The sequence below is a fragment of the Sinocyclocheilus rhinocerous genome, unplaced genomic scaffold, assembly GCF_001515625.1.
Source record: "Sinocyclocheilus rhinocerous isolate Xijiao unplaced genomic scaffold, SAMN03320098_v1.1 scaffold314, whole genome shotgun sequence".
Taxonomy (NCBI): domain Eukaryota; kingdom Metazoa; phylum Chordata; class Actinopteri; order Cypriniformes; family Cyprinidae; genus Sinocyclocheilus; species Sinocyclocheilus rhinocerous.
The window spans coordinates 262,562-278,132 of NW_015630021.1; the positions used below are offsets into that span (position 1 = coordinate 262,562).

A 15,571-nucleotide genomic window follows, 5' to 3' on the forward strand; every position below is an offset into this window, starting at 1 on the left:
AAAAGAGCAGATGTTTACGACAGTATTGTGGGTTATAAAATGAGGCCTTGTGTAACAGTCTGGAATTTCTGCTCTGTTTGGAGATTAATAAGCAAAAGATACTTTAATACAAGGTATATTATATCACTACAGTGTACGCAGTGTGGGTGGAATCTACTATTAAAAAAAACTTTGAGGCACATTTCCTACACTGGAGCAGAGAGGTCACCGATTATAAGCTGGGAAATATATATTTTTGCATATATATATATATATATATATATATTGTGTGTGTGTGTGTGTGTGTTTATATATAGGTGAATATGCATTTTAAATAGTTTTCTTGGGTATATAGGTGGCATCAGCAAATTAATAATTCATCAGTAATTCAGCAAGCAGTGCAGCAATAAAGGCCTCTCAAAACCAAAAGAAAAATAAGAAGAGTTTTATCTTGGGTGCAATTAAAAACATCCATCTCTAAAATCGAATTATAAAAATGATAATCAATCAGAGTTCAGTTCAGTTTCGTTACACGTGATTGAATAGTGACTCGTCTCACAGGGGTTTGATTTGCATTACGATTAGCAACCAGCTCCTGTAGCTGTAGAGCTCCGCCTCCAATGAAACAGAAAGCAGGGCACACGGGGGCAGAGCAGTCCACAGGCCCCTCCCATAGTGGGCGGAGTGAGTGGGCATCGTAAAACGTGACACGCCCCTTCTCAAAGTCCAGACACACTCCTAGTCTCGGAGGCAGCGGATAGGTGACGCCAGCTGGCGATGAAGGCCCATTGCTATTAGTGAAACCAGACTCTCGGTAATTGGCATTGGCATGATGGGAGTTGGCAGAGGAGGGCAGGTAGATCTTGCCCATGCCCATTGTGAGGAAAGAGAAGTGGGGAGGAGAATCTGACGAATCCTCAGCTCCACTGTCATGGCCGCTGTCTGGATCATATCTATCAGACAGAGAAGATGGATTCAATACGTGAAAAATGGAAATCAAGAACCATCCTTTTTTTTTTTCATTGAATATGCTGTTTGCCCTTGAAGTGGAGTTGGAAATATCGCAATTATGAGTTCCGAGCAAATGAATAACCAAGCGAAGTGGTATTTACAAGTGGCAAACTCAGAATTCTAGTCAAGTCACATTTATTTATTTATATTGCGCTTTATACAATAGAGATCGTTTCAAGGCAGCTTCACAGTAACAAACTGGAAAATAATGATGCAAATAAATTCACATTTTGCTGTAAAGCAGCTCTAAATAAAACAATAGTGTCATTATTCAGCTCAAGTCAGTTCTGTGTTGATTCAGTTTGGTTCAGTAACTTTGTAAAGTTCCTAAATTATGTGAAACACGTTCAACTCAGTTATAAGAAGTGTCGATTTTGGTGTTACAAAATTCATCAATTATGAATTGAATTCGATTGAGCTGTAAAGCAGCTCTACAAGACAATAGTGTCATCATCCAGCTCAGTTCAGTTCAAGCTTTGTTCTCATCCGATAGTGTCAGTGCAGTCAAATCAATAATATTACTGAGTGTCTTGTAAATCCAAAGTAAGCAAGCCAAAGCCGACAGTGGCAAGGAGCCCAAACTCTATCAGGCTAATGATGATATTTTTCATCATTTTGAATTTGAATGTAGTTATTTGGGTTTATTGTTAACAATATAATTTTTTTGTTTTGTTCAGACTAGTGCCATGTAATGGTTCTGACTTGAATATGTGACATGTAATAGCGACCGCCCAACTCTGAGGTACAGGTTTTCCACAATCTTGAAAATAAAGGTTCTTTATTGGAATTGATGGTTCCATGAAGAACCTTTAACATCCATGGAACCTTTCCATTACACAAAAGGTTCTTTATAGTGGAATAAGTTGAGATTTTTAAAATGTTTTTACACTAGAAAAAAAAAATCAGTTTCATGAAAGGTTCTTTGGGGAACTGAAATGGATATTTCATGGCATTGCTGTGAAAAACTTTTAAATACAGATTTTCATTTAGATTTTAATAGTTTAAAATCATAATTTCAATAGTTTGGTCATAATAAAAGCAAAATTGGAAGTATTAGGTATCATATCTTAACAATAACATTAGCATATCTACTTACTATTCTCATTTTTGCGGTTCATTTCTGTCCTTTCGGTTCATTTGAGATTTTGTTCTTACCTTGGACTAGCCATATCTTGAGGCAGATGAAACCACTCCTGAAGTTTGGACTCTAGGCCCACTCCAACCTGTAGAACAGAGCCAAAGACCTGATAAAAAAATCTGATAAAAAGTGATATAGAAGGATTCACAGGAAATATAATATAATTTTCTTATTTACAGAACTTGCCTTGACCAGATATGAGCCGGGCTCCACTGAGCATGCCCAATAGTGTCGACCCTGCGTTATGGCCACGTCACCCACAAGCAGATCCGCTGTCAGGTGACAGGAAGTAAGGGCCCGATCGGCGGCCTGCAGCAGGGAGAGACCTGGCACACTGCGAGCACACCGCTGCTCCTTACTCACCACCAGTCTGTCCGCGTGCAGACCCCAACGAGAGTCCAGGTAAAAATTCAACACTGTCGGGGAGGCGGGAGGAAGACAACAGCGAGGGAATACAGGAGGAATTTTGAGGAGGATAGAAGAAGAGGGGAAAGAGGGACACAGAATTAAGGCACCAAATGGAGGGACGTAAGAGTGGGTGGAAAGGGAGAATAGAAGTATAGAATATGCAAAAGGAGGACAAGGCATAAATACAGCAATCAGGAAAACTGTAAACAAGGAAAGAAGACAAAGAAATGCACTCTGGGAATAGCAGGGTGAAATCAAGACTGCAAAAAGGAGGAAGATTTGCGTTTCAGCAGACAGGCAGAGAAGAAAAGGTGTATTTCCTCATCAGTATTTCAGTTAAGGCCTATTCACATCAAAAATGAATTTACTTAATCTTAAAAATCAGATTCATGTCTTTGTATCCCTTGTTTTCATTCATTGCAGAAGCTAATGTTAGCGTTTTGTCATGAACACCTGCCTTCTGGTTGGATTTTGCAAATCTTGGATTATTATTTGTAACCCGGGCCTCCATTTAATGTTATTAATAAACATTATGGAGCATTTGCTTGTGGCCACATTTACAAAGCGAATGGGTCAACATTCACATCAGATCAAAATATTTCACTACATTGAGGGTTTTGTGTGGAAAATAAACATACTGGTGGTTTAAAGAATAAACGGCTCAAATAATCAAATGATGAGGGAAATATAAACCAAAAAAAAGATAATAAAGAGTTTTAAGGGCTATAAAAAGGGAACAGGAAAGGTGGCCGTATAGCGCTGTTGTCACAAAAGCTGGAAAATGTGGAAAAACCAAAGGTTGTAGAGAAGGAGATGGGAATGGATAAAAAAAAGATAAAGAGAATAGAAGATAGATGAGTATCATTTGGGGATGAATTATGTTTGTGTTGAAAAATCTTCAGAAGGTGTTTCTTACCTGGAGCTGGTGGTGTGTGTAAATATACTTCCTCACTGTATTCACCGAAGCCAGCCTTGTTGCAGCCTCTCACCCTCAGCACATACACACTGTCCATCTCGAGTAATGCCAGGCAGGAGAGGAGTCTTGAGGCAACCGCCAACACAAGAAGAGCTGGTCATAGGCGAGGGTTCGCTGGGTGTCAATCACAGGAGCAAGAGGGGCTGATGGGATAGGTCATTTTGGTTGGGGTTAGATTACATGACATTCCAAATTAGGTTACTTTTTGCAAGTCAAGTAAGATCCAGTTTGCACCATAATATCTTATTTTTCAGATACGTTACTTTTCAATGTGTTTATTTATTGACATAACTTTCTGTGAGCTTTCCATGAAATTCTGTGCATTATTGTACACTAGTGTATCTCTCATAACACAATATTATTATATCAGCAGGGATTCTGCAGAGATTTTAAAATGATATTTAAGACATTTAGGGTGTATTCACACCAGGAAATTCCGCTAATTCACTTGCTTTGATCGCAACCAAATACAATGTTGATTTTTTTTTTGTTTGGTGCGGTTCGCTTTCACACTGCCCTTTTTGCAAGTGAACCAGAAACTGTAAACAAAACCACACGTGTGCTTAAGGTCATCCATTCATTGGTTCATCCATTCAACCGTACCAGAGTTCGTTTGGAAGTGGACCGAGACCACCTCTTCAGCTATGTCTCGGTACGGTTGTTTGGTCCGCACCCAAGTGCGATTGCTGTATTCACACCTGCCCAAAAGATCCACACCAAAGGGGGAAGCGAACTTGAGTTCAATTCAATCGAACCAAACAAGACAGGTGTGAATAAACCCTTAAAGACCTTTTTAAGACCTGCACAAATAAAATTAATTCCACATGCCCATTCCAAACAAACCCCCAAAAATCTTGGATTGTTTTACTTAATGAAAAAGGCTATGGCACACAACTGCAAGTTTAAATACTTAAGATATGTTTTATTAAATTTATACATATGTACTGAAATTAGTTTATGTACTAACATAACAATACATGCAAATTAGAAGTTGAATGATGTTGGATTTTGCTGATATGATAATAATGTGTTAAAATAAAGGGCATAAAAAGATTATTTTGTCAATACTCATATATTAGAGAATCGGACTACAGTGATCATGCTGTATTGGTTCTTTTTGTGAATCAAGATGTGCAGCGTGACCAGTGTAGTCCGATTCCCAAACTAATTACTGTAAGTCGGCTCTTTTTTTTTAAATCTAAACATACAGTACGGCCTGTGTGGTCTGATAACAAAACGAACAAGTCTTATTAGTCAGTTCTTTTAGTGAATGACGATAGTGTGACCAATGTAGTCTGATTCCCGAATTAATGACACTTATGAGTCGGCAGTTTTTGGTGAATCAAAACAAACAGTACGACCAGTGTAGTTCACGTGATTCCAAATGAATGACTCTTAAGAACCAGTTTGTTTTAGTGAATCAAATTCATACAGTGAGTCCACTGTAATCAAACTGATTCCAGAATGAAAAAGTTTTGCAATCTGGGTTTTTTAGTGAATCAAACACATAAACCTTACTGTGTAATTTTGTAAGTAAGGATTGCCAGTCTTAAATCAGTGTAGTGCTGATATGATAACCATAATGCACATTATGGATAAACATTAAAGACAGACATTATGAGTTTGTCAGCAGCATTTTATAAAATGTTAGTGTTCCTTTTCCTACCCCGAATGAAGTTCAGGTCTGTGAGGAGTTTGAGCTCTCTGGAAACATCAAGCTGAAAGTGACGGAACGAAGGATCAGCAGAAAGAGAGAAACGCTGCACAGATTCAATTGATTGGGCCAGTCTGCCAGAAAGAGAGGTAATTTTTTCAGATTTTTTTTCTGTTTTCAAATTTCGAGAACAGACATCAGTATTATCAGCAGATATTAAGGTGGGTTAGCCGTCCCACCTGTTGTGTGTTATTCTGGCTGCGTGCACAAAGCTCGATGGGTCATTTTCTTTGAGCAGCTCTTGAGTGAAAGCCATCAAGCCAGCGTGTTCCAGCAAGCTCCGTTTTTCAGCCACCTGATTGGCCAAAGCCTCTGCCCTTCTCTGCCGTGAGCTTTCCAAAGCCTGGGCCAGCATTGTCTGCCGCTCGGTTAGTAACGCCATTATCTCCTTCACGCAGTGAGAGAGCTGCTCTTTGGCTGATACACTGTTCACCTGCATTCATGCAAACAGACAACCGTTCAGCACATCAAACACCTGCTTTCCTTTTGTGACAAAGATGGAAAAGGTGGCCGTACCCCAGTCTGAGTGATGGCATTCTCCAGTTGTGTGATCTGAGTCATCACCATGTCCTGATTGGACAGGATGTAGTTCAGCTCCTTGGTAATCTTGTCCTAGAGTTTAAAAACAACACACAATGTAAAAGATTTTTTACTTTAAATGAGGCATCTTTATTGAGAAGATTAATAATAGTAATGTTGTTGCCTTATTCATTATAGTTTGGCATAAATTCTACGAGTAGAAATGTCAGAAAAGTGAGTTTGATTCATGCATTGAAAATTGTTGTGATATGTTGCATTTGTATTTTCATAATATTTATTTTTAGCAGTAATAAAAATGTAGAAATAATATTATAGCCCATTTGTGATCAGATTTTTTAAAAGCTTTCAAACATTTTTGTGAATGAGAAGTATAATTTTTGCTCAATGGATCATTTAGTGACCTCTCGTATCCTTTGAATCATGGGAATACTGTCATCCTAAAGAAAATCCTGTCCTGTCAGAGTAAAAATAGCTCACTACAGAAGGATCACGCACAATGGAGTTTGTTTACTGCTGATTTCCTGGCTTTCAAGAGTTCATAAACCATAGATCTAAGACATGCGATGAATAGACTTACACATCACCACTAAACAAACTGAACACCAGCATAATGTTTGTGAGAGATAAACTCATCTGATCACATGACTTTCCCTTATTGCTGTATTTTTTTTAAAGATGCTTTAAAACCCCACACAACTTCATTAACTGCATATGGTACTGCATCGGAACTGCCATTAGGTGGCGCTGTTGTTGCATTTTAAAGTGCTACTATTATGCCATTTTTAAGGTTCCTAATTTTGTTTTGGGAGTCTCTTACAATAGGTTTACTTGCATGCAAGGTCAAAAAACACTTTCGTTTTCTCAAAATATGCATTTAATATCACCTCATTTTCCAACGATACTCAAACGATTAGTTCAAAGCCGTTCTAAAATTCAGCCTACTCTGCTCTGATGGGTCAGATGGCCCAGTCTGTTGTGATTGGTCTACCGCATACAGCGCATGTCATTAACGATACGCCCATTGCCATAGTTCCGTATTTTGAACGCTCGATAGAAAATATAAACATCCATTCCATTATTTCTCATACTTGCAGACTGTGATTCAGTGGAGCCAGCTGGTCCAAATAAACAGGATATCTTTCAAGAGCAAGCGTTTTGTGAACCCCTTGTTGAACTCCCCGAGATTAAAGAATCAGTCGTCAGTAAAATGACGGGAACACAAAAAAAGACTGGTGTTGTACTGCTGTGGTACAGTGGGAAAAAAATATTTTAACCACTGGTTCTTTGCAGCATCATCTTTCGGAAGTAAAAATATAACGAATTTACTGCAGCGTAGGACACAACATCTTCTCGACATGATGTTTACCACATGAACAAACTACAGTGTTTGAGGGTGGGTCAAGTTGTTCACTGCCTGACAACGTAAAACATCTGCGGGCATTATGCAAATGTGTTACCCCGTGACATGTAGCCGTCACGGAAGTGGGATTCGAATTACTGACAACTCGTTTAGGCTGTTCGATTCTTTCTTTTGGGAGACAATAACTTTGCAGATTGTTTACATTCACATACAGCTACATTACACACTGCATGAAAGGCAATATTCAAAATGGCATTATAGGGGCACTTTAAAAAATGTGAAAACCCAGCAGTTTTTAACTACATTTGTTTATTTGTCCATACTTAGCTTCTAAAATTGTATTAAATCAATTTCTTTAAAAGAGAAAACCATGGCAACTTAAAATGACAGTCATGTACGCCAGGTACATCATTAAAATAGAGGTGAATTGAAAACATACCTTAAGAGTCTGGTAGGCTTGGGTGACGGGTGCAATCTTGTGACCCGCATGAATTCTACGCAGTTTACAGAGTGAACAAAGAAGCATCTGACATGACTTACAGTAAAACTGCAGCCTCTCCTGATCATGTTCTGGGCATGTCAACACCTAGAGAGACGGAAAGAAACTTTACGATGCTCTGTTGATAAAATTAAGTTGCATCTGCATATTTATTTTGTGAATATTCAGTTTCACTCAGAAATACAGCATATTATGGAAGTAAAAGGGATTGTGAATTCAGTTTTATGTTAAAAAATTCATCAGACCCTGGACTTCAAGGTGTGAGAGGTAATCGGGTAGTAATCCTGGGCTCTCCAGGAGAAGCGGCTTACCTTTGGCCTGAAGTTGAGGGTGGGCTGAACATGTTCGTGCTGGGCGCGTGGAGTGCCCCAGGGGTGGTAGAGTTTGAAGCACTCATTACAGAAGCTGGCTCTGCAGTCAGCACAGCCTTTAGTGGCCTCCAGGGCCTGTGGGGGTTTACAGAACTGACACATCACAGCCACACTGCCCAAACTCACTGTGTGCCTGTACCTTCAGAAAGCAAGAGAGAAAGAGAGAGATCCTACAGTGAAGCGTTTGTTTATTTGTCTGTATGTGTTTTTTTTTCATGTAGATATAGTAACACGCTGGGTAAATTGTGTATTCAAGATTCTACTTAAGATTACTAGGTCACTAATCAAACAAGTAAATAAGTATAAATCCTCAAAATATTTTTATATTATATTATATATTAATTATAATCTTAAATTGAGTATTTAAGGTTCTATTTAAGATTCCTAGGTCACTAATTAAACAAGAAAATAAGTATAAATCCTCAAAATATTATATTATATTATATTATATTGTGTATTTAAGATTCTATTTAATATTACTAGATCACTTGTTCAATTCAATTCAAACTTATCACATAAGTAAATAAGTATAAATGCTCAAATGATAATTATATTTCATTACAAAAATATAATATTGTGCATTTAAGTTTCTATTTAAGATCATTAATCAAATAACTTAAGTATAAATACTGAAAATATATTATATTGTTTCATTTTAAATATATAATATAATATATAATTTAGTGGTCGACCGATATATCGCCAAGGTCGATATATCGGCCGATATTTGGCATTTTTTCACATATCGGAATCGGCCGATAAGTTTTTCTGTTTGCCCGATGCGTTCGTGGCGGGGCTTTTATTTTGACGGCGCGCAGAACGGCAGCGCCTGAACACACAGTGCTCACATTCTCCTTGTTCACTGTCGTCGCTAACAGTTCTGTCCACGGACAGAAGTCTGTCTAATAATCAGAAAAAACTGTTAAACAAAGGATTAAAATGTATACAAAAAAGTATTATAACGATTGCTTTTATATTGTTAGTAATATAAAGGCAAACATTATAATACTTTCTCGTTTGCCATCAGCATTCAGCAAATACGCATTTACATCATTTAAACATATCTTTGAATGACTAATGAACATCTAATTTCAAAAATTTTGCAAACTTAGTCGAATCCAGCTGTGAGATCTTATGAAGTGTGCATTTGTATCCTGCATGATCGAGTGTTCTCTGCGTGACGGTCGGTCCGTGCGAATTGAATACGGACAGGAGGAGCGGTCAGCTTCACTGGAGAATTATATCGGCCATCGGCCACCCTGCTTTCCAAGATATCGGCATCGGCTGTCAAAAAACCAATATCGGTCGACCACTAATATAATTTCAATGTACTTGAATGTGTGTATTTATTACCTTTCCACAATTCTCTCCAGTGTAAGGTTCCTCATGCACTCAGCCAATCCTCTCTCACCTAGTTCCACATCTCGTCCACAGGGGGCGCAATGAAAAAGCATGACAAGTGGAGGGCCTTCCTTTCGCCTGCGGCCTGGGTATGTCCCAGAACCTAAACATACACAATCAGATAAACTAAATATATATCAACCTGTTTATATGACATTGAAGATGGTGCATACTCTTTCTTGTCTGTACACACCTGAGCGCAACAGGCGGTCCACGCGGTCAGACTTGGGCATGGGCCTGCGCATCTGCCGTGGGGACCGCATGTTGGGGGTAGAAGCGGGCGAGTTGGGCTCCGGGGGGAGCTCGGGTTGGGGATACCCGCTCTGAACCAGCACCTCGGAGGCACACATGAGACACACGCTGTGCAGGCAGGGAAGTACAATGGGCTGCTTCACAATGTCCTTGCACACAGGACACAGCAATTCCTGCTCCATACTCTTCATATTGGACTGGAAAAAATGAATGGAGGGTGAAAAGAAAGAAGATGAGTGAAAAAAAAAGATAACAGAAGAAGAAAGATCTTACAAATATTGACTAAATACCATTATAAAAGCACAGCATAGGCTACAGTTATATTATGAGAGTTTATTATCAGATAAAAATATATTTAAAAATGAATTACGTACACTACTGTTCAAAAGTAATATTTGTTTTGTTTTTGAAAGCCATTTCTTATTCTCACCCAGGCTGCGTCAAAAATTGTATCAAAAATACAGTAAAAACAGTAATATTGTGAAATATTATTACATTTTAAAATAAGTTTTAATATATTAATATTTTATATTGTATGTAAAAGTCTTGTCAATGTTGGTCGATTTAATGCATCCTTGCTAAAAAGTATACTTTTTTTAATAAAAAAAAAAAACTTACTGACCCCAAACTTTTGAATGGTATTGTATGTCCATAAATGAATTTCATTGTAATGGTGCAATCAGACATCTTAAATCAGACTTTAATTAATAATTTGTGGAGAACAAAACATATTGTAACAATCACAACATAATTTATCCAAGTACCACATGTTCCCAGATCAACATCCTTAACCCCTCATAACCCTGAATGTACCTCTAAAATCAGAAATGCTATTCCAGGGCCTAAACTCAACCCTAGCCCTAAAATCAATATGTTTGATAAGGGTGGGGTTGGGTTAATCACATAAACCCTTATAAGAAAATTTTTTTAAATTATAATTTACACATTTTGCTACATGTTTGCAGCTTAGCAAATAAGCTATGCATTGTATCAGTATGGTATCCCCTGGTCTTAGTGTTACTATAGCATCAAGCACTACCAGTTGAACTGAACATTCAGAGAATGCCACAGCCAGATAATCCCTAAATTTAACTCCTTAAAGTCCCCATGAAATCAAAATTAAAGTTTTTTGGGTGTTAGTATCAATATGTTAGTCTTAAGGTTATCTATAAGGCAGTGTGCTCCAAAACAGTGACAAAATTCGCATTTAGAAGATATAAGCATTCAAAGCTTGCAGTTCGTCACTTCCGCCAAAACGGCTCAACGATTTTTTTGACGTCACATCGTACTTCAGCTTCTCATGAAACTTTCTGTCCAATCAAATGCTCTCTAGAAGCCCCCTACACTATAAAATAGACGCTGAAGCCGCGGCTGAAATCGGTCACTTGTCCACAGAATTAGTATTTTCTGTACAGTGAATGGCAAATAGTGCACTATATAGGGGACAGGGAACGATTCAAACAGTGTAAATATGCTTTCCATTGAGGAAAAAAAGAAGTCTGGTTTCGCACTGTGTCACGCTAACCACCGAGCGGATCACATGCGCGAGTCGGCGCAGACCACAAAATGTATCGGAGCTATTTGAATTCTACACAGAATGCTATATTTTATAGCAATATGGATGAGATTGTGGCTGGCATACCCTGTCAAATGCGGCTTTAAGGAACTCAACGGCTCTGAACGGCTTTAGCCCAAGCTGTGATATAAACGAACGCTACTGGCTATTTTAAAAAGGGGCAGGGCTGCTTGATATGTCCCACCCTGTCTTCCTGTTTCAGTAAAAATGACGTCAACACATAGTGTAACGCTGCGTGTTTCTAAGCATTTCAGGGGACCTTTAAAGGCACAATATGTCATTTTTGCCGCTAGAGGGCGCGTATTCAAAATAAACAAAGAATCAAAGGTGTAGTTTGATGACGCCGTGACTGAGTGTGGAATCATGGGAGTTGTCGTCTTCATCCCCACAGCCGATGCAATTCGACGGGATATTATGCCACAGTCGACCACTTCCACTCCTTCCGGTCGTCCGTATGTGGGGAAATAAAAGCAGTGCTGTTTTATCATACTAGATACATTTGAAAGTTCTGTTATAATGCTACTCTGTGCGATCGTCACCGGTCTAATAAAACGCACAACATATTAAAGCGTCTTTGGTGTTTCTAGGTGTTTCTTTTGAAATCTAGGGTGTATGACGTCATTGGCAGGCGACACAATGACACTATGGACACGGTCCGTGTCACTAGTTAAAATAGCTTATTTCTCTGGATTTAAACATTCTTCAAAACATTTGGGATAATGTAAGTAGTACACAAGTCAGCAAAATATATAACACTGTTCTAGTGGTTTTTGGATATTTTAATAAAAAAAATCTTACATATTGTGCCTTTAAGTCATATTTGGAACAAAACATTTGGGCTCTGTGAAGAATTATGATGTCTCTGTTGCACACCGATTTAAAGAAAGAGGAAAGAGAGACTAGATTTTCATGCTGCCTGGTTGCTAAGAGAGACATGCACACCTTTATAAATAGCTGTCTCTGGTGCACTGCTACTGGCCTGCAATGCTCTTTAAAAATGGATGGTGACCTGATGTTCATGATTTAAGCAGACAGCTGGGTGACACTGGAAGCTCTGGAAAGGCCACATCAGCTTAAGAATGACCTTGTCCATCAGACTAGCACGGTAGAGACATATTTGTGGTGACTGTTTGAAGACTGACTGAGCAACAGCACCACAAATGAATCTGACACCTGTTTTTTAAAGTTTTTTTTTTCCAAACATGCATGAACAGTTTTCATCTCCACAAAAACATACAGTGTGCACAAATAACACTTAAAAAAATTAGTTTAGTAACTTTGACCTCTAGAAACCACTGTGACAAAGAAATTCTATAATTAATTGAATCTGAAAACCATTTTCCATGCAAATAAAATAGGCTGGTTTAGCCTGGTTATAATTATTAGTAGCCTACGCTAGTTATTAGTTAACCACTGGCCTGTCCCATTCAATGGCAATGTCATTGTAAAATCTAACCTATATCTTTTCGTTAGACAAGAATTTTCTATTTAAATCTTACTCTAAAAATCAAAACGCATTCTTTAGGAAGGCCTACAGCAGCTTAAAGGCACTCTTGGGCTTCTTTATCGTCGCGCGGTCATTCAGCAATGTCAACTGGCCCTATAAGTCACCCCATCCCGCAGAACCAAAGTTTAACGTGATTTTACTACAAAATAAACGCGACTGAGGTTTGACCTACAGACATGACCGTATAACCGGTTAGCACGGCTCGTGCTGTATTCGGCAGCGCCGTTACCTTCACCTGAAATCTGGGCGCCATTACAGGATGCTGCTGTCTTTACTTCGTATGACAGCACTGCTGTCGCAAATCACTGCGACTTACCGAGATACACATTTTTAATTGCAATGAATGTAAAGCCTACTTGCAGGTTCCAGCCAGCTTAATAAATTAGATTAATAAAACACCGCATGCTGAAGAAGCTTCACACTGCCACATGCACGATGCGGATTAAATGCATTCTCTATTTTTCTTGCGAAACATACCGTTTATGTTCCGTTTCGTCGCAGTAGATCATTAAGCTATATGTCAATGGGGAAATCTTCCGTTGGCCGCCATTGCCTCTTTCAGGTTGAAATGTAGGTTAGTAGGATGTCGCTACATCCGCACGCAGCTGGAGATGCTTTCAACCCGACGCTCTCCGTCTCCTGCCCGCATCCCGTTTCCGTGGTAACCAGCATGTCCGCTTCATCAGCAGCACGCTGCTGGTTAATGCACACGATTACTGCTACTGCCTCGGCATAGCCAAATCACAACAGAGCTGTTGGATTTAACTATGTATTTTAGGCAAACTGACAGTCTTATCCAATAATTGTAGAACAAAAACATTTTAAAAAGTAAAACTGTGCAGATGTTACCTGAAGACATTGTTTCTTTTGAAGCTTCGAAATATTTACGAGTCTTTCGTTTCGAATCAGTGATCGGAGGCTTCGTTACGTCATACTGTTTCGAATCTTGATTTCGATTTTTCAAAATTCCAATGGTTCGCCGCCAAATGGCTTTGATCTGGTGAACCCATGAACGAGTGTCCAATGTTTCGGTCAGTTTTATAATGTAGGTTCATTTTTAAATATGAATGAATTTTAATACGTAGGTCTATGCGTGTATAATAAAGTAGAATGATATTTGCTTCTAATTGACCTAGTTTATCAACCCTTGTCTAAGAAGACACAAAACAGGCCTTGTACATTAATAGAAGAACATGAATTTTACAAAGCCTTCATATTTAATGGTATGTAATGATTTGTAGATTGCATTTAATAGATTACACTTTCATGAAAACATTTGCAATTGCTTTGTAAAATGTGTCATTATACATGTTTCGGCTGAGTTTTCGTTGCACTTAAAGCTTTTGACCAGCAGATGCCGCCCAACATGTTGTGTTTCGAGCGCTTCGAAATAGTGAATCATTTTGCGAAGCAATTGGTTCAATTGATTCAGAGTTTCGAAAAGCTTAATTTCTCTCATCACTCTCGGAAGGTGACCTGGCAGGGATTAAGAAATACAAAAATCAAATAAAAACATTTAATTTGATTTAATTTTATAGGCTAATCTTTAAATGATTCATAAGTATTCGGTGTGTACTGTGATACAGTACAGCATTTATTTGAAATAGAAATCTTTTGTAACATTAATGTCTTTACTGTTATTTTAATGCCTCCTTGATGAATAAAGTTTTTTTTTTAAATCTTAATTATACCAAAATTTTGTACTGTAGTGTATCACAGTTTTCCTAAAATTAAAAATCAGCAAAAACTGTTTTCAACATTGATAATAATAAGAAATGTTTTGTGAACACCAGATCAGCATATTAGGATGATTTCTGAAGGATCACTGAAGACTGGAGTAATGATGCTGAAAATTCAGCTTTACCACCACAGGAAGAAATTATATTTAAAATTAATTTTAATTTAAATGCAGCCTTGCTGAATATAAGAGACTTCTTTCAAAAACATTTTTAAAAATCCTAATTATTCCAAACGTTTGACTGCTTGTGTATATATATTGTACAATTTCTGGCGTTTCATCTACTAACATTACTGTGCCCCGTTGAATCATGCGATCTATATAGAACACACAAAGTCTGTTTAACTCGAACACTTAGGTATGCTGTGCTCTAATCAATGTATTGCTCAACTTCCCCTGATAAGACCTTCTCCTGCCCATGGGCTCGGTCATATAAAGTCTTGAGGGAGATAACCAGCATTTCTCAAAATCTTCACTCAGGCACACAAACGGTAAGCTCTTCATTCTGCTGTTTTTTGTTTTTTTTTAAGCTTAGAAACGCATTGTCAAGATCAGGGTTAATATAAGATTCATATCAGCTTTCTACAGTGGCTGGACCCAGACAGTGAGCAGCCATGCCATCTGAACTAGAGACCGCCATGGAGTCCCTCATCATGGTATTCCACCGCTACGCTGGAAAAGAGGGCAAGAGCGGCACCCTGACCCGCCGTGAACTCCGAACCCTTATGGAGAACGAGCTCTCTGGGTTTCTCAAGGTGAAAAACTTCTGTCATAAATACTATAATTCTGGCCTCCTCTCTTTCATTTTCCAAGAAAAGGAAATCCAGACCTTTTCTCTCGTTTATCAAACACATTTTATTCTCTTTTCCCACAGTCTCAGAAGGATCCGACTACCATAGACAGAATTATGAAGGACTTGGATGCCAATGGAGATGGGGAGGTGAACTTTGAGGAGTTTGTGTCTTTGGTTGTGGGTTTGTCCATCGCCTGTGAAGCGTGCTACAGGATGCAGTTAAAGAAGACACAAAGCTGGAAATGAAGAGGAAAATGATCCATGCAGACAAACTGTAAAGTTAATCATGTTGTCTATTAAAATGTCTG

General features: G+C 38.4%; 1 protein-coding gene and 1 pseudogene across 1 annotated transcript; one reads left to right on the forward strand and one right to left on the reverse strand.

Annotated features, from left to right (window-relative positions):
* Positions 1-274: 274 nt before the first annotated feature.
* LOC107739490 (tripartite motif-containing protein 46-like) lies at positions 275-13,389 on the reverse strand (annotated as a pseudogene).
* A 1,478-nt stretch (positions 13,390-14,867) lies between these two features.
* Positions 14,868-15,571, forward strand: s100a10a (S100 calcium binding protein A10a). Its single transcript, XM_016551769.1, has 3 exons — positions 14,868-14,961; positions 15,049-15,225; positions 15,345-15,571. Exons 2-3 carry the CDS (start codon positions 15,085-15,087, stop codon positions 15,507-15,509), a joined length of 306 nt encoding a protein of 101 aa, XP_016407255.1. The 5' UTR covers positions 14,868-14,961; positions 15,049-15,084; the 3' UTR covers positions 15,510-15,571.